This window comes from Equus quagga, chromosome 3 (assembly GCF_021613505.1).
Source record: "Equus quagga isolate Etosha38 chromosome 3, UCLA_HA_Equagga_1.0, whole genome shotgun sequence".
Lineage (NCBI taxonomy): Eukaryota > Metazoa > Chordata > Mammalia > Perissodactyla > Equidae > Equus > Equus quagga.
The window spans coordinates 125,534,099-125,558,333 of NC_060269.1; the positions used below are offsets into that span (position 1 = coordinate 125,534,099).

General features: G+C 40.9%; 1 protein-coding gene across 1 annotated transcript in view; it reads right to left on the reverse strand.

Moving 5' to 3' along the window:
* Positions 1 to 1,491: 1,491 nt before the first annotated feature.
* The window catches only part of NWD2 (NACHT and WD repeat domain containing 2), a 159,249-nt gene continuing 136,505 nt past the window's right edge, over positions 1,492 to 24,235 (reverse strand). Inside the window, exons 4-7 of the mRNA XM_046657326.1 lie at positions 16,573 to 16,776; positions 14,267 to 14,411; positions 9,331 to 9,920; positions 1,492 to 5,424 (exon numbers count right to left, since the gene is read on the reverse strand). Of these exons, the coding sequence (XP_046513282.1) occupies positions 1,492 to 5,424; positions 9,331 to 9,920; positions 14,267 to 14,411; positions 16,573 to 16,776 (4,872 nt within the window). The remainder of the gene's footprint in view (positions 5,425 to 9,330; positions 9,921 to 14,266; positions 14,412 to 16,572; positions 16,777 to 24,235) is intronic.

Below are 24,235 nucleotides of genomic sequence, written 5' to 3' on the forward strand. Positions count from 1 at the left end.
GTTCACGGCAGATCTGAAAGGAAGTCAGTCCTTGTTCATTATCCTGCCTACTCAAGTCGCTGCTGCCAGTTCAAATACAACCAAACCAAACCACCACTATGACACCCTCTGGAAAGTTATCCAGGGGTGTGTCATGAGGAGGACATGGAAGAAAGAAAATCACTTTCCCCTTTTGGGATGTAATATTTTCTTTTAAATAGGTAGTTTAAAAAAAAATATTTAATCCCATTTCAAAGCTTCTGCTTTGAAGCTTTGAAGCAGAAGCTTTGAAATGGTTAAGACCACAAAAGGCTCCGAAGAGTCCTTAAGCAGAAAAGAAACATACGTACAGCGGGTATAAGTAAGAAAGTGATTACAAAGAGGAACAGCGAAGAACCTTTGGACACCCTTAAGATTTATGGAATATTTTAGCACGAAGACGGGCATATTCAGTTTGTCCCAGAGTATTTGGTCATCCATCTGCTTTTACACAGGAAAGAGGAGGCATGAGAGTAAGGCAAATGTCATCAGTATTTCATAGATGGCATGTCAAGAAAGCTTTCTTTCTATTAAGATTTACTGCAGGGTTTTAGGAAGTAATTTATGCTTCCATACATCTGACTGAATAGCACAGACTTTTGTTAGTACAGTGAGACAGATTAACAGGTGTTTTGACCACATTTGCAATGCCCTTTCTGTAATTCTTCTTTACACCCAGCTCAAATAGGCATTTCAAAAAGACATGAAAAGATTGTGGTTTCTTATTAAATGTCTTCTTTTGCAGCCCAGGAAATAGTTTAGAAATCACATATTCCGTCATACAGAAACCCTCGCATGCAACTGTTGAAAGTGTATTTTCATGAAGACTGACTCTGTGTGGTCAGTAGCCCTATGATAGTGGTAGTTAGTTCTTGTCCCAGGCCCATTTTTGGCCTCACATTTCACGTCCTTTCTCTTGGGAAACTGGGAGTACCTCTGGGCATTTTTGTTACATTAATTTGCACCTTTGGACCTTCCATCTGACTGGGTTTACACAGTTGTCAGGATTATAAAATGTAAGGAAAGATTAAGGCTGTGTTTACTTATGGCCACACAATCATCTGAAGTCAACTCTTTGTGTTCACGATTTCAACCGATTTCTGCAGAATTAATTCCAGTCCAGATGGTCTCTAGCCTCTCTCCTAGGAGCCAATGGAATAAATTACATTGCTTCTTCCCACAAAGATAGTTTAAAACTATCCTCTAACTTCCAGGTGATGCAGCCATTTAAATATCATCTCTAGAAATTCTGTCAAGACTTCATTCCTGGAGAAACTCTGACCAAAAAACCAAGCTCAAAACCAATTTCACATTTCTGTACATTTCATGACCATGTTAATAATTAACACTGGAACTCCAGCATCTTTCCTGTCCTTTAAGAAATGAGTAGCTTATCATTTGGGATACAGAAGATACTTTTTTTTTCTTTTGTACATGTACCACTTACTTCTACTGAGCAGGAAAAACATTTTGTCAGTTGTCAGGGGCATAGCTGTGGCCCCTGGATTCCAGGGCAGAGCACACCCGGTCATAGCAAGAATTGTGTTTCTTGGAGGGCGTTGCCTCATTAGGCTCAGTGGAGTCACTCACTGTGATGGGACTGTCTCTTGCAAAGACCTCAGTGGACTCTCTCCATAAGCAATCCACAGACACTTTAAAACAGTAGCTATTACACTTTGGCCTGGATGTCTGTGTTGCATTGTTGAAAATTTGTCTGCTATTTGAAGTGGCAATTTTAATTTTCAGTGCAGCATCTACACGGTCCACGACCGTGTATATCCCTATGCTCCCATCGTCAAAACCCACAATGATGTTCAGGTGCCTCTGTGAGAGGGCAAGAAAAGTTGGGGTTTTGTAAAGGGAGCAAGCACCGATATTTTTACCATCAGCCAGTCTCATTACAATTAAACTGGATATCACACCATTTTCATCCTCTTCCTCCCCATTTCGGAAACAGATATATACCAGGTAGCGACCATCCCGAGACAACCTCTGCCGCCAGATGACCCCAGAAGCGTGAACCACCCGTAATTTACCGTTGTGTAAATCCAGCACGTTGATATTTTCGTCTCCCCTGGCTATAATGCCTAGCTTTCCATTGGGAGAAATTTCAAAATCCTCTAGATTTTTCAAGAAGTTGTTTGGAAGTTGCACACGGCGACAGATCACTTCATCTGTCAGACTCCAGATATTTACTGTCTCGGCCGAGGTGATAAACACGATGATGTCAGGGCAGTCGGGGATCAATTTAAAATTCACAATGGTGGTGCCATCTTCACAGCAAAATTTCTTGGTGATACTTCCGGTCCAAAGGCTGACTGCCAGCACTTTGCTTTTGGTCATTCCCACCACGAAGGTATTTGCGGAGGTTATAAAGGCGTTCTGCAAAGTGGTCAGGATGTTGCAGACCCTGTGGCCTGTGGCCAGTCTCCAAACCCTGGAAGCATTTTCCTCACAGAGAGAGACCACAAACTGGTCATTGTGTGTAATTAGCAGCTGAGATATTCTCTGCCCATTAATTCGGAAGAGGTTTTCACCGCTGCTGGTGTGCCAGACATACTGGCTGCTTTTGTCATCTGACGTCACCATTATGTCCCCAGAGGATGTCAACACACAGTGTTCAACTATTCCTTCATGCTTAAATACTGCTTCAATAAACCCACTGCTGAAGTTCCACTTATGAACGCAATCAGAGCCATCAAGGGAGTAAATGATTTCCCCTCTGGCAGGTAACATCAGACTCTGGATGGGTTTTCCAGTCTTATCTATGTTGGACATAGCTGTGATTATATCTATGTCCCAAATAGAAAGAACACCACTGGTTGATAAAGATAGCAGCATGTTGTGGTGACTAGATTTCACCAACTTAACTATGGTACCTGAGATTTCCTGTAAGCTTGCCATACACTGTCCTGTGTCCCGCCTCCAAAAAAACACGGCTGAGGTATTTTCCATGGTCGCGATGATGCAGTCTCCATTTTTGGACAGCACGGCAGATATAAATCGTTCATTGTGCTTAGCTCTGAACTTTTCAGCGACCTTCCACATGCCAGTATCTAAGAGCTCAATGCTGAGGGCTTTACAGATCAGAACGGCACTTTGGTCCTCTGAAAGTTCGATGCTGACCACCTCGCTGTCTTCTCTTCGGCAGTCAAAGTCATCAGTCAGCTGGGGGTTGGTAATGTCCTCAGTATTCCAAACAGAGAGGCTTCCCTCACTGTCTACCATTACCATTTCTTGGGCTGTGTCCAAGATAAGAAGAAACTTCACAAACCCACCTGAAAATTCAGATGTCACCGTACATAACTTTTCTCCACTTCCTAAATGAAATATGGTCGTAGTGTTCAGGTACTGTCCACAGAACGCATATGCGCCATCCAGGGAGCACTGGACACAGGTCACTTCATACCAGCAGTGGAACTGGTAAAGGGGCCATCCGTAGAGCAGATCAATGACAGTGACATCTTTGCTGGCTTCAAGCCATGCAAGGGCATGGTTGACCGACAGTGTAAATCCATTGATGTAGGTGGAGCCGCTTCCATGCTTGGTCCCTTTGATTTCCACCTCAGACAGGAGACACGAATTGACATTGTCATAAATCAACAAGGTATTATTTGTTGTAGCCACCACAAGATACTTTTCATCACTGGTGAGCTTCATGCCCAGGATGACGGACTGGGCTGTCGTGATCTGCCTGAGTAGCTGACGAGTTTCCACATCCCACGTGCTGATGGACCCGTTTTCTAAAGCTGTCAGGACAGTACTGGGGTTACAGGTAGGCAGAATCTCGGTGACATGCAGGTGACTAGATGACAAGGGAAGACGCTCTGGGCTATATGTCACATCCATGGATGAATGTAATGGCACAATGGAGCAATATTTGGGCCCGTCTTTGTCACACTCCAAAAGAAGGTGTCTAAGTTTGGGCAGGGAACTTACAACAGGCAGCAGTCTTTGCTGGAGCTCTGCTGAAAGGGAGCCAGGAAAGGCAATGATCTTGTTTTTGATGCTGCGGAGGGTGCTTGCCAGGAACTTCAGCTCCTTCTCTTGCGAGCAGTTGTAAGCCAGCTCGATGTCTGAAAGCACTTTATCGAACTGGCCGATTTTGATCATGGTGTAAAGCCAGCTGAAGTTCATGATGATGCCATACAGCAGATCGTCGGTTTTTCCACACCTTGTCAGGTGGTGCAAGAGCTCAGACATTTTCCGATGATTGACAAAGAAGATGTCAGGCTCCAGTGGATTACACTGGAAAACCCAGGGCTGGTCTGGTGCCTGCCTGTCAAAGGAAGCTTGTTCCATGAAGTGCTTTTCTTCCTCAAGCAGACTTCTGCTCTCCAAGTCAAGGCAGCCATTCAAGTAGGGGTCTTCGAGGCAGAAAGCTTTCCTCCTGCCCCCTGACCAGACCCCCAGAAAATAATCTGCCAGGATGGTGTGCATTTCACGTAGGTCACTGTCATCCTGCAGATACAGCTTCTGAGCTATGAGCTGCAGGTGTCTGTTGGCCCAGACCAAAAGAGTGACATTCTTCACGTGTCTTTCTATTAAGTATCCGCTGAGACCCTCCTTGAGCCTCGCGATGTACAAATAAGGTACTCTCAGGGGATTGCTGGGCCTGGCGTTCTCATTGAGCTCATTCATAACGCTGTTGTCTAGGGCCAACACGTCCTCCAGTTCCATTTCACTCAAACCCATTTTGGCCATGGTGATGTAACCAAGAGCCCTGCAGACTAGTTTCTGACCACACTTCTTCTCTAAGGACCAGAATAGCTGCTCTATACTCTCATGAACGGTGACACAGAGGGAGGACTCATCGACATCTTTGTGAGATCTCCAGTGTCTCACCTCCCTGAAGGTCAAGTTCACAAACATGGGCAGTGTGCACTTAGAGAATGCATTGTTCACATAAATCTGCTGGCCTGAGGTGACCTTCCTTTTGACCCGCAGCAGCTGGTGTTTGAGGACCTGGCTGCACATCTTCCTGTCCCGGGGGATCAGCTCGATGTAGTTGTCCTCTGCATGGATAAGGCACCTTAGTTTCTGCAGGATCCCATGTTTGTTGGGCAGTGTGGAGATGACTATGCGTACGAAGCGGGGAAGGTGAGCTGGGAGCCACCAAAGCTTCCTGGCCTCGTCACTCTCTGAGAGCTGTTCTAGAGCGTCAAATATTATTACTAGAGGTCTCTGCAATGAAGACTCATTCAAAAGGTTTATAAATAAGTCACGGAGGTCATGGATCTTCTTAGGGTAGTTTTGAACCAGACATCGGTAGTTAACTGCCAACTGTTCACAAACACTTAGAAGGAGAGTCTTAAGGTCAGTACTCATGTCTGTGCTTCCTAGAAATCTCACGACTACGACTGGGTCAGATTCTGGTCCTGTGTCTTCATGTAGCCAGCCATAAGCCTAAAACATAAAGGTGGCATTTAGAATGGTAATATTTATTCACATGGTCATATACAACAACAGTTCTCTCCAGAGGTCACACTTCTGGTAACCCTGACCATGCAGGAAGTAGCCTAGAACCAGGAAGTGGAAAAGTCCTCTGAGAAGGTCAAAGAACTGTCACAAAGCTCATGCACTAAAATACACAGGTGAGACCCTTGGGATCACTCTACTAAAGGCAACAAAATAGTCATAATAGTATCGTTCAATCCCAAGGCAACATTTAAGTTGTACTCTAAAAGTTACAAAGTGTTTCGTAAACAGTAAATCCAAATATCAGGTATAGTTAGTTTTTTCATTGCTGAATTCCCATTTCTTGGCACGGTTGCCAGCATATAGTAGGTGCTTAATCTTCATTTAATGATTAGATTAAGTAATGATTTACACATTATATTGAGTCAAATATTTTCATGAATTGAGATCCCATAAAGCCCATACATGGCTGACAAAATTTGCAGTTAATTAGAATGCAGTAAAAAATACTCAGTACAAAAATGATACTGCATGTAATCTTTCATGATTCAGAGACACTTTATTAGGGTGCTGTAGGGTCATCTTGATGATGATGTATCATTGTCATAAAAATCTACATAATGCTGGTTAAAAGGGTTTTGTCAAATTTTGTGCTTTATAATAGTTTCCTATATTATATACTTATTTATATATTTATATATATTTATATATTTTTATACTTTAAAGTATATATATTTATATACGATAAACAGGCAGTCATCAGTCCTCACATTCTCTCTCTTCAGGGCACATGGGATTACAGTGTCATTTAACAGAAGAAGAAACCAAGGCCCAGGCTGCATAAATGACTCTGCTGAGAGACAAAGATGGAGTAGCAGTCATATCTGACTTTCATTCTAGTGCACTCTCTCTCTTTTTTTAATTGTGGAGTTAAAAAGATAACATTTATGAGGGGGCTGGTAAGTTTAGTATTTTTCAGTCTGGAAAGGCAAGGACAAAAAGAGAGACAATCATGGTACAAAACACTCCTAAGTTTATTTTAGGGAGATCACGTCTTTCAGTAATCCTTGGAATTCACCAAGGATACTCCTTAGAAAAAGACACAAATACACATAGAAAGTAAGTTTTTGAAACTTGGTTCCTCCAGAGATAGTTCCAGTTAAGATCTGAATAAGTTGAGGAAAGATTTAGGACTGTCAGTTTCAGAATGAGCTATTAAGGAAGATAAGCAATTTATTGTTGTTTAGCCCCAACCTTTGAAGCTGATTTGCAGGCAGCTAATCCTGCCATCCTACCACTGTCCTTTGGTGGCAAATCAGAAACAGAATGCAATTATTTGTCCCTCCATGGACTGCTCATGATGATTATACACATCGTCCTCTCTCCTGCCAGTCATGTGTTGCTGAATGTGTGGTATCTGCAGAGAGTGGCCCTCCGATCATGAGCTCACGTTCCTGGAAATGTCAGGTACACAGGAGATAACCACAAGATGTCTGTCTGCATCCTTACAAGGGACATGAGGTCACAAGAGAGCACAGGTTGTTGTTGGTGGGGCAGATGCTCCCCAGGAGAAAGACAAGTGGAACACAGGCAGGGGACCCAGAAACTGGTGTGGTTCCTGGAGGATCAGGGTCCAGGACTGTGAGTGGACGCACTCTGGTGTTTGGACAAAATATCCAGAAGAGCAAGAGCTCAGAAAGCCATTTCTCAAGTTGAGCAGCCCAGCTGTCACCACACTCTGCCCCGCTGGGATTGCTTATCTACACAAGCATATCAGCACAGCCCATGTGAGTCTTTACCTCCTGTGCTAGAGCACGTGGAGATGCATCGCATGCACATTTAACTTAGTCAAATTCAACAATACTTCCCCCTCCACCCACCTTCCCCCTTCCCTCCTCCACAAGGAAGAAAGCCTCACAGCGAGTGTGAAATGGCATACGTGAATGTTTTCTCATTTGATTTCAGTTCCCAAGTGCCTCTTACTGTGTTAGTATCTTGCTTATTTGGAATAATTCTAAAATTTGAAGAGTCACTTACAAATTAGTGTTCAAAGACACACACACATACATTTATTTTGATGCAACAGGGCCCCTAAATGTAAGCCTGCCACTTCATCTGGTGTAAAGAAAGAGCTACATCTTCTAACACTAGAAGAAAAACCAGCAGCTGGGCTTGACATATTAAGAAATGGTAAACTGGCCTTCCCAAGGACTTTTTGAGTAAATTTGCTTGAGCTTACTTTGGAACCTAATCCCCACATGAGGTGCAACACAACTGTCCCTGTTCTTGTCCTCCAAATGACCTGCTTGAGATTGTGTAGCACGTGATAGATTACAAGAATGTTCACGCAGTTAAAGAAAGCTCTGTTCTTGAGAGAGTAACCATAGAAAGAACAATATAGAGATTCTGAAGCAATACCAGGATAATAGAAACCATCAGACTTTGATATCAAGTGTAACAGGAGGTTAAAAATGGAACTAGTTTAGCCCAGTTTAGAGTGAGATGCCAAGACAATAGATATCACATTCCAGAGTGAGGTTCATGCAAGACTTGAAAGGGAGCTGTGAAAACCAGCTTTGCTACCTTTAGCGGACAATCCACTTCCAGCCTGAAAAAGAGATTCAAGAGGCTGAGAAAAAAGTTGGAGGTTAGGGTGCCGTGGGTTGTATCTATCACCATCCCATTCCTGAAAGCGGGGGCTGAGAGATGCCCACCCCTCACTTCTGGCCCAGGGAAAGGGCTACAGTGGACCATTTAGAGGGTGCCCCCTAGAGCTTGGGAGACAAGGCCATCTGTGTCTGATGACATCTGAGAGATACAGACGTTGAGTGACTGAGAGTGGCTGGCTGCTCCGATAGAGGAGTGATGCAGAGCTGCTGTACTGGAACTGGAGTTTCTCAGGGCAAAAAAAAAAAAAAAACACCTGAGTGTTTCCTATGTCCCAGATGTGGGCCACCAGCAAGGGTGAGCTGACAAAGGGTTTTGTTTTTCCCAGGTCCTGTCTAGGGGAGTTTGCTGGGCTGTGGAGAGGATCTTGGCAGAAAGATACTAGAAGTGTATTGCTGGATGTCTAGGAGCCAAGGAAGTGACCAGCTGGAAAAAAAGTGCATTCCCTGTGTCAAGGGAACTGTAGGTGAGAGATGCTCAGCGAAGGCAGGGCAGGGGATGTGGGAGGGGAAGGACTTCCAGGAAGCCATGAAAAGGCCTCAGAAGAAACAGGATGCAGTTTTAAACACCTGTCAAGACCAGAGAGTGCAGAGCCCAGTTCAGAACAGTACTGGTCATGTAAGAACTTTCTGGTCACCTTACCTTTCCCATATCCCCTAAACCAGAACCCTATAGGGGTCACAACCCTATAGAGGTCATGTGGTTGGGATTAGGGAAGGAGGGAAGAAGTGCTATGTGGAGAAAGAAAGGAGAAGATGGCCACATCCCTATTTCTCACTCTACATACCTTGCTTATGGTGGGCCTCAGTCAGGGCAGAGAAATGTAGACTGAAGCTTTAATTATCATCTTAGACTGGACATATTTAGTTGCTGAACTGAGACTGATTGAGTGTCCAGAAGCCACTGGAGGGCTTGTCTTTGGTGAGATGGATGAGAAGAGTTGTGAGATCTGTCCTAGTTTCCATGCAAATGGGAACTAGCCCACAACATGAGTTTGAACAATGACAGAAAAAATAAATATAGCTGTTCTATAATTGTACCCCATGAGTCTTATTCTTTCAGTATAACCATTATACCAGCAGAAGAGAAACACTGAAGTATACATTCCAAAAAGGCTAATTATAATTCAGAGAGTAAACCCAGAAAATGGAAATGAATTTGATCCATTTATCTTTTCCCATAAGTAAAAATTTTTACAAATATACATGTAAAAGAATAGGCTTTTACCTTCTTTGCTACTTCAGCTAATAGAAGGGTCTTCCCAGTGCATGGTCCACCATATATAATAAGAGGATTGATGTGCCCAGTTTTGCTTGGAAGAATGTATTTATACACGATGTTTAGAGATTCACATTTGTACTCGTAGAAGGAGGCATACGTTTTACATAATGATGAATGCTGAAGGATTTCATCATAGAGCGTATCAGTCTCAGTGTCAAAATTCTGTTGTACCGTTGCCTGAATTATATCAATCATGTCCTCATAAAATTGTTTACCAAGTCCTTCTATGTAATGATTTTCTATTTCTTGGGAATAGCCTAGTTTCATGTCACAATGAGTAACAGAAGTGTACACTCTCAGATTAGATGACGCAACAATAGTAGGAATAAATTCATCCCTGAGTTTTATCAGCTTCTCTTGGGCTTCTGGGTCCCGAATAATCCTCGGTTCTGTTCCAGTTATGTCCATGTATTTTCCCATCTCTGGGATTTTCACAAAACGCTCAATGTTAGCAATTTTCCTAATGTAGCACACACACTTCTTGAGGAATGCTGCCGTTTGCTTTCCTAGAGCGAAGTCAAATTCATCCTCTATAGCTGGAAGAAAATATGACAAGGAGTTTATTGCCTAGAACAAAGACCCAACATGCCCACCCAACATGCCCACACTCCCAGCACTTAACTATTAGTCCCTAGTGTTAGATGATTTTGCTTATAGTGTGTAGCGGAGTCATCTATAGAATAATTTCTTAATTCCTTAATTTTCCTGCTTGTCTTTTCCTAAGCAGCCTGCCACAGAACAATGAGTTTTAAGTAAAATTATTTAATTTCCTCCACAATCGGAGGGAGAAGTTGATCAAAAGACAAAAGAAAGCATACAAAGTTTATAGCTGATTCTCCCAAGTTCCTGCTTAGCTTCCCTCTTAGACTTCAGCAGTTCTAAGAGTGAAGAGCAGGGACCAATAGGGTCAGGAAGGAATGAGGACAAGGTCAAAGACATACTGAGTTTACTGTCTCCTTGTCTGTCTCTCCTTTACAATGTGGCTTCACCATTTTGTTTGAAGTGCATTGTACCCCAGACAGATACGTGTAAATATAAATATAAAAGCATATTTGAAACAAGATGTAATCATGTTCTGATTATTGATGAATGTGAATTATTCATGTCACTGTTAAACTCCATTACATCCATCAGAGCAGGTACAGAAAAATGACTTAGTATGTGACTTTACATCTTCTGAGGTAACCATGTTATGGCTTACAATACATATGCTGACATGCAAGTAAATATACACTATAAATCATTGGAGGTGCCATAAGAACATTTAAAACTGGATCAGTAGTAATAAAAACATCACTGGCACATGATTTTGGGGGAGAAAAATAAAAACAAAGAATGGAAATGAATTTTAAGGCAAGCAGTCTTTTAAAATTGGCTGTCCTCCCTCTCTGCGTTCTTCTTCCCTCCCTCTCTTTCTTCCTCCTGCTTCCCACCCCCCTCCGCCTGCTTTCCTTCATCCACTTGGTCTTCACTGAGTCCCTACTATGTGCCAGGCATGCTGCTAGTTGCTTAGGATACAATGATGAGAGAAAACAGAGAATGCTAAGAGAAAAAGTCATTATGGAGCTTACGATCCAGTGGAGAACGGCAGACATGAATCATAGAGACCCATGAATAAATGTATTATGATTGTTTTCAGCCCTGTGAAGGAGAATACCATGATGCAATGAGAGTAAACAACTGGGGAGTCTAACCCACTTGGAGAGGCCAGGAAAGGCTTTCCTAAGGAGGTGACTGCCGGACTGGGATCTGATGGGAGCATGGTGGGGGAGAGGGTGGGGCTCTGAATACACAGGTTGGGCTGGCCTTAAACTGAAAACATTTCAATGGGCTAGCCACAACTCCACCATCAAGCAAAATCTAGAATATGCCTGTATAGAATAGTGTGTATAGTATAGAATATGCATGTGTAGAACCCAACCATAGAATAGTATTCTATAAAGTAACTATTAAGGAAGGTGGGAATTTATTTTAAAATGGTGCCGTATAGTGGAAGTCTCATGATAATATTTTTTCACCAATGATAAGCAATGGATAAAAATTTGTGACTCAGGTGAAAAATGAATGTTTATAGCCACCAGTGTTGAATGACCTGTGCCATGCACATGGGTATGCTTTACAAAGGGTTTTAATCAGGCAAGTTGGTTAAGGAGGCCAGTTAAAGGAGCTTGTACAATGTATGTCTACTCTTATTTTACAGAAGAGTGAAAACTTGTTATAATGTAGACAAGGGAAGATGCAAGAAATCTCAACATTGCAAGCTCTTGCAGAAAGAGGCCTTGGGCCCATTATCTTTTCCAGCCATCCGTGTAAAATGCTAGGGAGCTCACCAGATTAGCTAGGCATTACATTCTGAGTATCATGAAGAAGGAAGTGGCCAAACTGTAGTATCTATACATAATAGATGATAATCAGAGATATGCGCTGTTACCTCTGACTTCCAGAAAACTAGTCAACTGCAACCCAACTGACATTATATCACCTGTATGGAAATAGTGTGTCAATCAGGAGTGTTGATCACAAATGCAACATAAAAAGAGAGAGAGACAAACCAAGCTGGTAGAGCCCACCTAAGGTTGGCTCAGGGGGACAAAAGAGGCTCTACCTAAGAGTACCTGGTTGCTGGTCAGACTTAATACATATACCTGAATAAATGAGTCATCTGAGACTAAGTCAACTCTATAGAGTTCTTTTTAGAAGCAAAGTGCATCCTCATGATTTGAGGGGACTTTTATTAATAATTTCTGATATTCATTTGTCTATAAATATTATAAACTCCCCCCTCCTTACTAGAATATATATTTGTTTTCTGTCTTTGCATTTTCCTCAATATCCTAAAGTTTAGCCAGTCACGGTACCCAATGAAGATCATCTTAGGAGGAAACTCCCAGCCCTGGCAACTATCATTCATGACACATTAGTCCCTCTACTATTCTCAAGACCACTCAGTTTCGACATTCACAGTAGGGCACCATTTTGGGGTCTAACGTACTTCTCTTCCTCTTCTGGTATTTATTAAGGTGAAACTGGAAGTGTTGTGAAAAATTACATTCAAATATAAATAATATTTCTTTCCAGGTTCTACCTAGTGTTATTTTTAAGATTTCTGAAAATACTAAAGTAATATACTATATCCATTGGGCACTTCTCCAGCAATTTTCACTGTGCAGACATGGTCTTAAAATGAGTTTGAAATGTAAAATAAATAAAATTATAATGAGCATGCATATATTTAAAACCTACAACCCCAAGCAGAAAACAGTCTACTTGTAGTAATTCATACTACTAGGATGAAATTATTAATCTTCATATGGCTATCCATGTGGACAGAGTTCTTCAGCTTGGAGAAAATTAGGAGAATGTGTTTGTGATGAAATATTTCAATACTTTAGCTGTATGATTCCAAATGTGAGGATGTCTTCCCCAAACTGGTGTCTCTTACATCAAGAATGGGAAAGCTTTTGCTGGGGGCATTTTTTTCTAATGTGTCTAGGAACAGGGTGGTTTTGCCTTTGATTAGGATGAAGAACCGGAGCTTCAAAAATGGACCAAAAAGACCCCACAGGAACAAGGCTATTTGTTAATCTGTATATTCTAAAGACAGTACTTATTCCCGCCAATTTTAGTATTTTCAGGGAGACCTAAAATAAGACCTAAGTTTTGACAGCTTCCAGAGAATGAATTTGTCAAGATTATTTATAATTTCTCTGAGCTGGAAATACATGTATCCAGGGAGAATAGTATCAAGTGCCTTTTAGGTTTTCACAAATGCTTTGCCATGCCATTCACAAAACCAGTCTGAAAATGCAACTGCTATTGCTGTTTCCCCAATAATTCTTTACTATCAACTTTCAGAATAAATGCTATGTATCTGATTCCTTTCACCTGTAGCATTTGTCCCCTGGAAGCTATGACTGACGTATTCCTTCAGATCTGTGGTTTCCTGTGCAACTTCTAAAAATAAACCTGCCTTTCCATGGCTGAGAAAGGCCGACTGCCAGTCTCTGCTCAGTAGCTGGGGAGATTTTTATTTTAAGGTTCAGTTATACCCTGCCACTCCCTTACTTCACGACCTCCAATGAGTTCCCATCTTGCCCAGAATAAAACATAAGTTTCTTATTTTGGTTTGTGCTCACCTTCTGACCTCATCTCTCCCTCCCCGGACCTGGCTCCCTTTACCTTCTTCCTGCTCCTGGAACTTGCTAAGCAAAGTCCTGCCTCAGGGATCTTGAACCCAGTAATCCCTCTGCTTGGAATTCTCTATCTTAGATACGGCACTGCCGGCTCTAACTCCTTCTGTCACTCAGCTCAAAAGTCATCTCTTCATTGCCCACCCCTTCCAACTCTGGACCTCAACATCCTTCATCAGTTGCCCTTATTCTAGCACTGTGTTGTTTTATTCATAGCACTTATCTTTCTGAAATGATCTTGTTTACTTATTTGATTACTTGCCTATCATTTATTTTCCCCACTAAAAAATAAGTTCCAGGAGAGCAGAGACCTTGCCTTCTCATTCATTGTTGTATCCCCAGTCCCTGGCACACAGCAGGTACTCAAAAAATGTTTGCTGAATGAAGGCGTGAGTGAATGAATGGATGAACAGCTGAATTGAGAAACACTGGCAGAGTCTGGTCTATTTTATCCAGCCTCCTCTGACTTCTTCTAAAATCACATTTTCTGGAGGAGTCCTCAAGTTAAGTAAAGGTTTAACTATGAGTTAAAACAAAAGAATACTTGCCTCTCTAGGAGATGGAAACATTTAGAAAAATTAAATTTCACCAGGCAGCAAATGAAATGAAATTTGCAGAACCACAAAAGGGAAGTAGCGAATGCATCTATTATTTATCGATTCCTTAGTTTACTGAGGATGTGTAGAAATTACCTGAGAACAGGTACCTCTTAGCTTGGCTGTGTTTCATTTTCCCCTTTTCATGTAACAGTTTTACAGCAGCCTTAAATATCTTCTTGATTTCATCGGATATCTCTTGCCAGGTCTTTTCATTCTCAGCATTGGTGGAAGGCTGCATCTATGGAAATATAAAAGCTAGATATCAGTCTTAAAATCTTCAAAGAAAAATCCACATTTAAGAGCAAGAGAACTATGATTATTTGAAGGTTTACAATGTGCCACTACTGTGAGAGGTGCTTACCAGACAGTATCTCATTTAATCTCCCCATAACCCTGAAAGTTTTGTGAAGTTAGTTTCACAAGAGTGTGAATCTAGAGAGGATTTTTTTGTTGCACTTTCTTGTTATACCATGTATTTCCCTCTTGAGTTTTGATACAAATGTTATAACAAAATCATCTCTTCAATATCCTCTAAATAGGAGTTAAAGGGGAAGTGCTCATATGTTATAATTTAATTGTTTTTAGTTGTTTCTTCTTCATTTTTTTTAATGATCCTCTAGGAAATAAAATAGAAAGATTGCCTACCAAGAAAGTAACATTTATAGTCTTGATGATAATCTTATTCACACATTCAACTATTTAACAATGATTTATGCAGAGATATCATATGGGGGGTTTAGAGAATAACTTAGATTTCGTAGAATCAAATGAAGAAGGAACAACTAAAGCCAGTTAAATGGTAACACATGAGCAAGTGCTCCCAAACTACTGTATGACCTGGTTTTCTTGAGGTAGCTTGTTTTTTGATAGCTACATTTAGTCTTAGCATATTTACCTGGGGAATGGTTTGGATTTACCCCAGTATTCCTCCCCACAGAAGCAATATTCTTGTAGATAATTACTTTGAATAATGCATGTGAGGGGGAAGAAGAAAAATCAGGTATTATGACATGATTTCATATTGCATGCAGAAAATGCTTTATGTTAAATATCAGAATGACAGACAAAGTCCTTAAATGAAGAACTGTTGCTAACCCAGGGCTCTCCTCGTCTTGGAGCTGCCGGGGTACTGTATGTATCAAGGATGTTCTCTGTGGAAGACAGATGGATATCTATGCCTTCTTTTCAATCTCTCTAAAAATTCTGTGCAATGAATAGGCCCACTTATTTTCTCTTCCTCCTTCATTCAGTTTCAAGAGACACATAATAGACATATTTGGGAACCAAGATGGAGAGGAGACAATGATAATGTTTCTGTCATATACATACATGAATCGAACTCACTTGAAGATTCTATATAAGATAAAAAATGTAAAATTAACTATGTGTGAAATGTTAAAGGAAAAATATTGAATTAAAAAAGTGACAGACTTGGGGCTGGCCCCGTGGCCGAGTGGTTAAGTTCGCGCGCTCCGCTGCAGGCGGCCCAGTGTTTCGTTGGTTCGAATCCTGGGCGCGGACATGACACTGCTCATCAAACCACGCTGAGGCAGCGTCCCACACACCACAACTAGAAGGACCCACAACGAAGAATATACAACTATGTACCAGGGGGGCTTTGGGGAGAAAAAGGAAAAAATAAAATCTTTAAAAAAAAAAAAAAAAGTGACAGACTATAAACAATAGCCAGGCAGATTTTAAAAAGACTCCCCCTCCCTCAAAAAAACCTTTCACAATTAAAAATATAACTGTTGAATTTGAAACTTAAAGTATGAATAGAGTAGACACAGCTGAAGAAAAAAATTGGTGAGCTGGAAAAAAGATCTAAAGTAATCTTCTGGAAAGCAGCATGGAGAGAGAACATTATCAAGGAAACTGATAATGTGAAAGAGAATTAAGAGACATGGAGGATGGACTGAGATCGTCCAGTGTAAATCTAATTAAAGAGCAAAAAGGAAGGAACAGAGGGAACAGAGGAGAGAGATTATTTGATCAGATGATGTCTGAGAATTTTCCAGAACAGACAGAATACATGAATTCACAGATATAGGAAGCATGTCATATACCAATCAGAACAAATACATAGACACATTGTGGTGAGATGGGAGAAATAAGAATATTTCCAGATGAACAAATAGAATTTGTCACTAGCAGACCTTCACTAATGGAACTTCTAAAAGACAGACTTCAGGAAGAAGGCAATGACCCCAGGAAGAAAGTCTGAGAGGCTAAAAGGAAAGGTGGGTCAAAAAAATGGAAGGTTTCTTAGCTTTGGATTTCATTGTTAAAAGGAAATTTAGGGTCCAGGGCAGAATAAGTTTCTGTGCCTTCTCTGAGGAGAAAACCACTCCTGGGTGACATAAACAAAGTATGTATCTTTGGAGAGAAAGGTAACTTACTGCATTTTTATTGCTTTTCAGCATTTCCGATTTGGGTCTGAGGTAATAAGCTGCTGGCACCGAGTTCTCATCACGACAGTACCACTCTTCCAATAACTTGGTCTCCAGCTTCGCCTCTATGGCAGCGTCCAAAATCATTTCAAATTCTGAGGCTTCCACTTCTCCAGGGATTCGGATGTTCCCATATTTTTCACCTAACAGTCCCTGTGTATCACCAAGAAAGTTCAGTTTAGTACTCACATTATGGGGCCACTCAATAAATATTAATAAACAGACAAGATACATCGTTCCATCAGTTTTCTCTTTCAAACACAGTGGATACTTTTTCCCCCTGGATTATTTTATAAGTACAATTAGACCAATGATATTGTGGTTATAATAAATTCACAAACTGAGAATTGAGATTGCATATCATATTAGACAAATCAAAAAACAGAATTTTGTAGCAAATTCATTTTCCCAAAGTTTACATAATACAACAAAAATTGTTCTATTCTGAGATTTTTTTGTTTGTGACAAAGAAAAATGACATGCTGGACTCTGTAAAATATCAAACATGTAAACTCTCAAACAAAAGAATTGCTTTGTAAAGAGTTAATAGTATGATTCTAAGATTTGCAAAGATCTCAGATTTGCACACCTACAAATGAAAGAAGTATGAAATCACTGAATGTGACACTACTACCAACCCCACTGGTAACAGAAAACAATGCGAAATATAAACAAGATATTTTCACCCTATTATATTGGCAAAGAAAAACGTGCTCATTGTCATGTGAAGGTGAGAAAATACCCACAAAGCGCTGATGGGTGTAGGAACTGAGCCCATACTTCTTTGAAGGGTATTCTGGCAATATGTAATAAAAGACTTAAAAATCTAAATAACTTTTGGCTTCACAATTTCTCTTCTGGGAATTTGTCTTCAGGAAATCATTAAGGATGTACATAAAGACTAACCAGAATATTTATACTGAACCTGTTTTCACAGAAAATGGCTGGCATAACAACCTAAGTGCCCAGCAGAGGGGAACATTTAAATATATTATGGTATCTCTACTCAAAGGATGAACCAAATCATGTGCTAGAATTGTACTGACAGAGAAAGGTGTTTATAACATATCGTTAAGTGAAAAGGTAAGTTACAAAGCAGTATGAATAAGATGCTTCTATTTCGTGTGTGTGTGTGCACATGTGTGTGTGACAGAGTATCGTGCATGTATATACACATACATCATATAAACATAAAAGATTTTATAAGAATACACAGCAAGGTTGTCAGTGGCTATCTTTGAGTGTCTGGTTTTAAATTTACTTAGGTTGTTTTATGAATTTATTGCCTGTTTATTAAAAAACTTTTTTTTGCAATATATATTATTTTGTAGTGAGAAAAACAATAGGTATTTAAAAATTTTAAACCTAGTGATGCTGTCTATACTCCTTTGTGGAGCAACATTTTTCACGGTTCCTCCAAATGCTTGCTTAATCCCGTGGTTCTCCAAGTGTGGTCCTCGAACCAGCAGCATCAGCAAACCCTGGGAACTTTTAGGCATGCAAATTCTCAGGCCCCATCCCACACCTACTGAATCAGAAACTTTGGGGATAGGGCTGAGCAATGTGTCTTTTAGCAAGCCCTTCAGGTGCCTGAACTACTGGTTTAAGCTAATGAAAATATTAGCTTATACAGCACTGGATATTTCAATTAGTCTTCAGTGTCTTATCTGGGAGAAACAAGGAAGGCACATAAGAGGAATTCTAACACAAATCTATACTCTCCAAACCAAGTTTGTCTGCTTTATAATATCCATGGGAACCTTTCTGTTTAATTTGTGGGCATCTTCATCCTTTTCTTCTATTTACTAGCACCTTTCCCATAAATTTCAAGCTTTGTTTATCTAAGGAATGTCATTGGAATATGAATTGTGGTGTGGCTTCCTTGGGGCCCTTCTTACTATTTCTCCTGCCCATCACTGCAATATCTACAGTGTTCTTTTCATCTCATACAGGCAAGTGAGAAAATTAAAGTCCTGGGTAGATCTGTGTCCAAAAAAAAAATTCATGACCTAAATTCTATTACAAGATGGTAAGCCCATGAGGGCAGAGGCCAGAGCAGTTTATTTCTAGCACATAGAAAGTACTAAGAAGCATGTTTGTTGAATAAATGAACAAAGCGAGAGAGAAAGAAATCCTTAGCGTTTGTTCTATTCCTATCTAAAGATTCTTCTTGTCTTCAAAGACAATATTTCAGCTCTCTACAGGTGGAGTAAGAACATGGGAAGGCACCAGTGCTGTCAGCAACCTTCCTTTCAGGCTGTAGTCTTCCAGCAAGTACTGTCTAAACCCATCCCTGGTTGGGCCATGCCCTCTCTATCTTCTTGGGACATAATCCATCTCATCTAACTGGCTTACTGAAGGTGACTGTGGCTAACTGAATTCACTGTTTCATGCTCAGGTCTCCTCAGTACTAGCCTCGAAGACCAGGCAGGGAGCAAGAGACAATCTGTTTGTTCTCTTGGGCTGCGTAAGTCCCTTTGGAAGGGGCTTGTATGGAGGGACTCTGCATTATTGGGCTCCATTATTTCAGCTTGGTAAGTGAGAGTTTATAGAGGGTTCTTTTGAGAAGAGAGTGTTCTAACTCCAATGCAATGTATCAGCCTGAAGGCCAATTAAGAACACTTATTTTAATCTGCATTTTGGGGCCATTCTTGACAATAGGCTGTATGCAACAAAAATAACATTATTTCAAGTTGTTTCTCACTTTTAATTGTTCCTCTTCTAAAATCTCTTATGTTAAACTTGGGTGAGTGAGCAGTCATGGAACTCTCATTCTACTACAGATAAAGAGGGAGATGATCTTTTTTAGGGTAGCCAGCCTGGTGATATCCTATTTCTTTGGGCTAATTCTGGATAAGAATAGTCAGCATCCTCAGGGGTGTCTGTCATGAGGAGTGAGGATTTAGTGCTGGGATGAGCCATCCAGGAAACCCACATAAGCAAGGTAGGGGATAAGAGGACTTCTAAGCAGTAGCCACTGGAGAAATCCAAAATGGCATACAGTGGAGTCTGGCCCTGGGTGGAAGATCTGGTGGACAGGCAAAACTTTAAATATGGGACTTAGGGGATGGCCCGGTCATGCAGTGGTTAAGTTCGCATTCTGCTTTGGCAGCCTGGGGTTCGCCGGTTTGGATCCCGGGTACGGACCTATTCAGCAGTTGTCAAGCCATGCTGTGGCAGGTGTCCCACAAATAAAGTAGAGGAAGATTGGCACAGATGTTAGTTCAGGGCCAGTCTTCCTCAGCAAAAAAGAGGAAGATTGGTGGCAGATATTAGCTCAGGACTAATCTTCCTTAAAAAAAAAGGGGGGATTTAGTAATTGACAATTCTCCATCTAGCAGCCAATGAAGCCCAGGAATATCATGGACCTAGCTACCAAGATCCAGGGCAAGATGGCTGGATTTGAGACGTAAAGCAGGAAAGAGAACAAAATAGTGACTAGTGAAATAAGGTCGTATCCCAGGGCAGGACCATCATCACGGCCCTAGCAATTAACTAACTGTTGGTTCTTTATCTTCTTTATGTTTTCCATAAGGCTGGTCCCAGAGTCTAGGGCAGGGAAAAATCTATGGATCAGTTTCTCAAATGTGTTCCATGGATTACCTGTATTTAGATCACCCAGGGTGCTTGTTAAAACACAGGAGACTAGATCCCTTGTCAGACCTAAAGAACACTGTGGTTGGGGAGGCCAGGAATCTGTATTTTCAACTTGGGTTATAAATGAACCTAAAATTTGAGAACCGCTGCTGTGGGCAATGCATATGTGTTTTATGAGTAATGGTCAGCAAGCACAGGAGGGGCAGGATGGGGAACACAGCACATCATTACAAAAATCGAAGGCTATTTAAAAATAATTATTTATCTGAGTTGAACAGCTGGCACCAAATACTGTAATTATTTGATCGATATAGTAAGGCAAAATGTCCCGAAGAGTAGAGAGTACTAAAGAAGAAATATCCCGATCCAATTCAAGTAACAAATAAATATCGAACGTCTACTATATATAAAGTGGTAATAGAGAGCTTCAGAAAAGTAATGTGCTACAGGCTTAAAGTTACTTATTGGATTGTTCTCCCCAAGTCTTCTCCTTCTCTCTATTGATTCTCCCTTTAGGTGGAATGCTCATAAATCATGAAGCAGTTACTTTTCAGATGTCTCAGACAGGATCCTGCCTCAGTCTTCTCTTGCTATTTAAGAAACAGCAAACAGAGAAATAGCAAAAGCGAAGTTTGCTACCATATTTTTCAGGAAGACTTTTTTTGGGTTCTGTGTGGTTACAGTTCTAAGGTAACACACAATGCATGCCTATATCCATCAGGGCTGGAGACAGTCAATTCAGAGAAAGAGTCAGTCCACCTCAGTTGCAAAGTCCAGCTCCTATGGTTAATGGCTCAGAGCAGGGGTAGAGATGCAGGACTAAGTCTAACAGACTAGCAGTAAGAGTGGAAGTGGCAAGATGGAGTCCAGTCTTGGTTCCTAATCAGACTATTCCTTAGCTCTCTAGCCATGGGGAGTATCCATGAATAACCTTGGGGACAGCTACAGAAACTATGAGCAAGAAGGCATTCTTCTGTGTTCACTGGAAATGGAATATTCACTCCCACCACTGAAGAAGAAACATTTCCCTCATCCTTCTGACCTCAAGGCTTAAGAAGCTCACTTTTTGCTTAGTTCAACCAACTTTCTAGTTTGTAGGAGAAATTTGGTGGCAAGTTGAGGGACTACATTCGATTTTGCATTGAGGTCCATGTTTATTCGTTATACCATTGATCAATCTGCCTGTGTGACCCTGGATGGAAGAAATGCATATGTCTGAAATAATTTTCAACTTTTTATGGAATTGTTTAAACACTTTGTCAATGTACTTATGAACATAAACGTGGGATTTCACCTGTCTGTAGAAGTCCATAAACACCTCTCCCAGCCACCTAATCATACGTGAAAACATATTTAAATTGGCCCATTCTTGAACACTGACGATACGTTCTATTAGTTAGGCAAGAAGCAACTATCTAATTCAGTGCTCAAATACAGTCTGGAAGTTAAGTCCAAATGATCGAAAATTCTAAGAAAATTTTCTAATATTTTTTATTTTATTTTTCAGATGTTCTAATATTTTTAACTGTAGTTCCTGCATGTAAAATTCTAGCCTAAGAAATACTTCCAGACACTTTGGAACTAGATAGTGGGCAGCAGTACAACATAGTAAATGTACTAAATGCCATTAAATTGTTGACTTTAGAATGGTTAATTTTATGTTATGTGAATTTCACCTCAATTGAAAAGAAATACTTTATAAACTATTGAGTTCCTTATACCTGGGAACTTATATGTAAAAGGACCCTCTACTTTTTATTTCATTCTGTCCTCCTTTATATGCTGATGTAGACACATCTAAGCCACTGCTTTCAAAGGCTTTGAGCCAACATTTTCTTTCCCCTCAAATGATTTTTCTTTTCCGTTGGGCAAACAGTGATCCCGCTCACCCCTGCTCTTTATGAGCAGTTAGTTCTGCCTGGGTTTGCCATTGAGAATCTTTGGGGTTTGAGTGTGATGGAATTCAGTTTTTATTGTAGCAAACAGAAGAGAGGGATTGAAGTATTCTTGAAGGTGTTGGTGAGCTCAGCACGTCTTTGTCTTTACCCTGTTGTGGGATGTCAGGAAAGGTAGGTGAGGCAGAGTCCTTTGGGGGTTATGGATGCCACATGGTTTGTAAGCAGGTGGGCAAGTGCTCTTTGGGCTACTGCTTATAAGCTGTCACACATAGGGGCAGCTGGAAGGGAAAGGAGAGACGCCCCACCCCCCCAGCCCCTGCCTTTCCAACTGGTGCTATAACAAGCTGAAGCACACACTCTATAAACGCCCTATTCCCCCCAACTCAGTCACTAATGCAAGGCAGGTGGGACCATTCCTTCCTTTCTATAAGCTTCTGTTTTATGTATTAAAATAAACTCCACATTTATACATACAGTTTTCCCTCATACATGATCTCATTTAATATTCATGACTCTGTGAAATAGCGAGAGTTGCAGAAGAGGACATCAAGCCTCACAGACCTCAATCGGCCTGTCTGAGACCACTTCTCTAGGAAGACACGGTAGTACCAGCACTTGAATATGGGGCTTTTAATTCAATAACCTCGTTCTTTCTACTTCATCAAGTTATTGTACTATGCTCCCTTTTGAGCTTGCTTTCAAATAGCTTATTTGCTTGTGATGGCTCTTCTAGCCAGTGCCCTTGGCAGGGCCACCATGTATAACGGTTGTGCAGGCTGTGCACTGCACACCTCCAGGAGTCACTGTTCACAAGCACTGCAGCATGCTCAAAGTTACGGCCCTGGGTGTTGGCATTCTTTTTATCTGAGTTACTGCTGGGTAGTGGGATAAAGACGGTTGTGATGTATTCCTGGCGCTCACAGCCAACCTTCACAGTCAGAGCTCTGCTGTGGAGTGAGACCAGTTGAACCATGCCAAAGAGTCAGCTGCACTTGCTTCACACACTTAATGTTATTTTCTCAATGTTTTTTGAAGTCAAGAGGCCCCTTCACAACTGACTTTTACATTTGTTAATATAAGCATAATATAAGACACTTTATTTAGAAGGGAACTGCAACTCAATTATTCAAACTTTAAGTTTCATGTGTCACAAGAAGCAAGAGTAAATGGAGAAAAGGGATGTGATGGTTAATTCTATGTTAACATGACTGGACCACAGAGTGCCCAATATTTTGCTAAACATTATTTCCGGGTGTGTCTGTGAGGGTGTTTCTGGATGAGATTAGCATTTAAATTGGCAGGGTGAGTAAAGCAGAGTGCCTTCTCCAATGTGGCTGTGCATCATCCAGTCCAGTGAGGGCCTGAACAGAACAAAAAGGTGGAGAAAGGGAAAATGCACTCTCAGCCTGACTGATAAGCTGGGCCATTGGGCTTCTCTGGCACCTGGACTAGGACTTACACCATTGGCGCTGCCGGATCTCAGGCCTTGAGACTCAGGCTAGAACTCCACCACTGGCTTTCCTGGGTCTCCAGCTTGCAGAGGGCAGACTGTGGGACTTCTGGGCCCCATAATCATATGAGCCAATTCCTTATAATGAATCTCTATAGATACAGTTTCCTTTATATCTATCTATCTATCTATCTATCTCACCTCCTTCATAAATATAATCTCCTATTGGTTCTGTTTCTCTAGAGAACAATGACTAATACAGGCGATGACAGGGAAATCAATTCAAACATAATAATGACAAGTTACCAAAACACTATCTATTAGAATTAAATAACGTCCACACTAAAGCAGTCTTGAGAAAATCTTTAAGAAGGGTCATATCTTTGGCACTAACAGAAACAAGGGTAATACCTTTAGAAAACGATTCATCTCTCAATCGTCAGAGATACACTCTTGCATGTAGGGTTGCAAAGAATGGATGTTAGCAGATACATTTAGCACATAAAGTTTAGTATTCTTCATTTCAAAGCATTCAGTTACCTAGATACTCATGATGGAATTGACAGTATGTAATGATTAGATACTTACCAGCATCTGTCTATGGGCAAAAAATATCTATCTCCCACGATTTGTACATAGTGAGTCTGTCTTTCACATACCACAAACA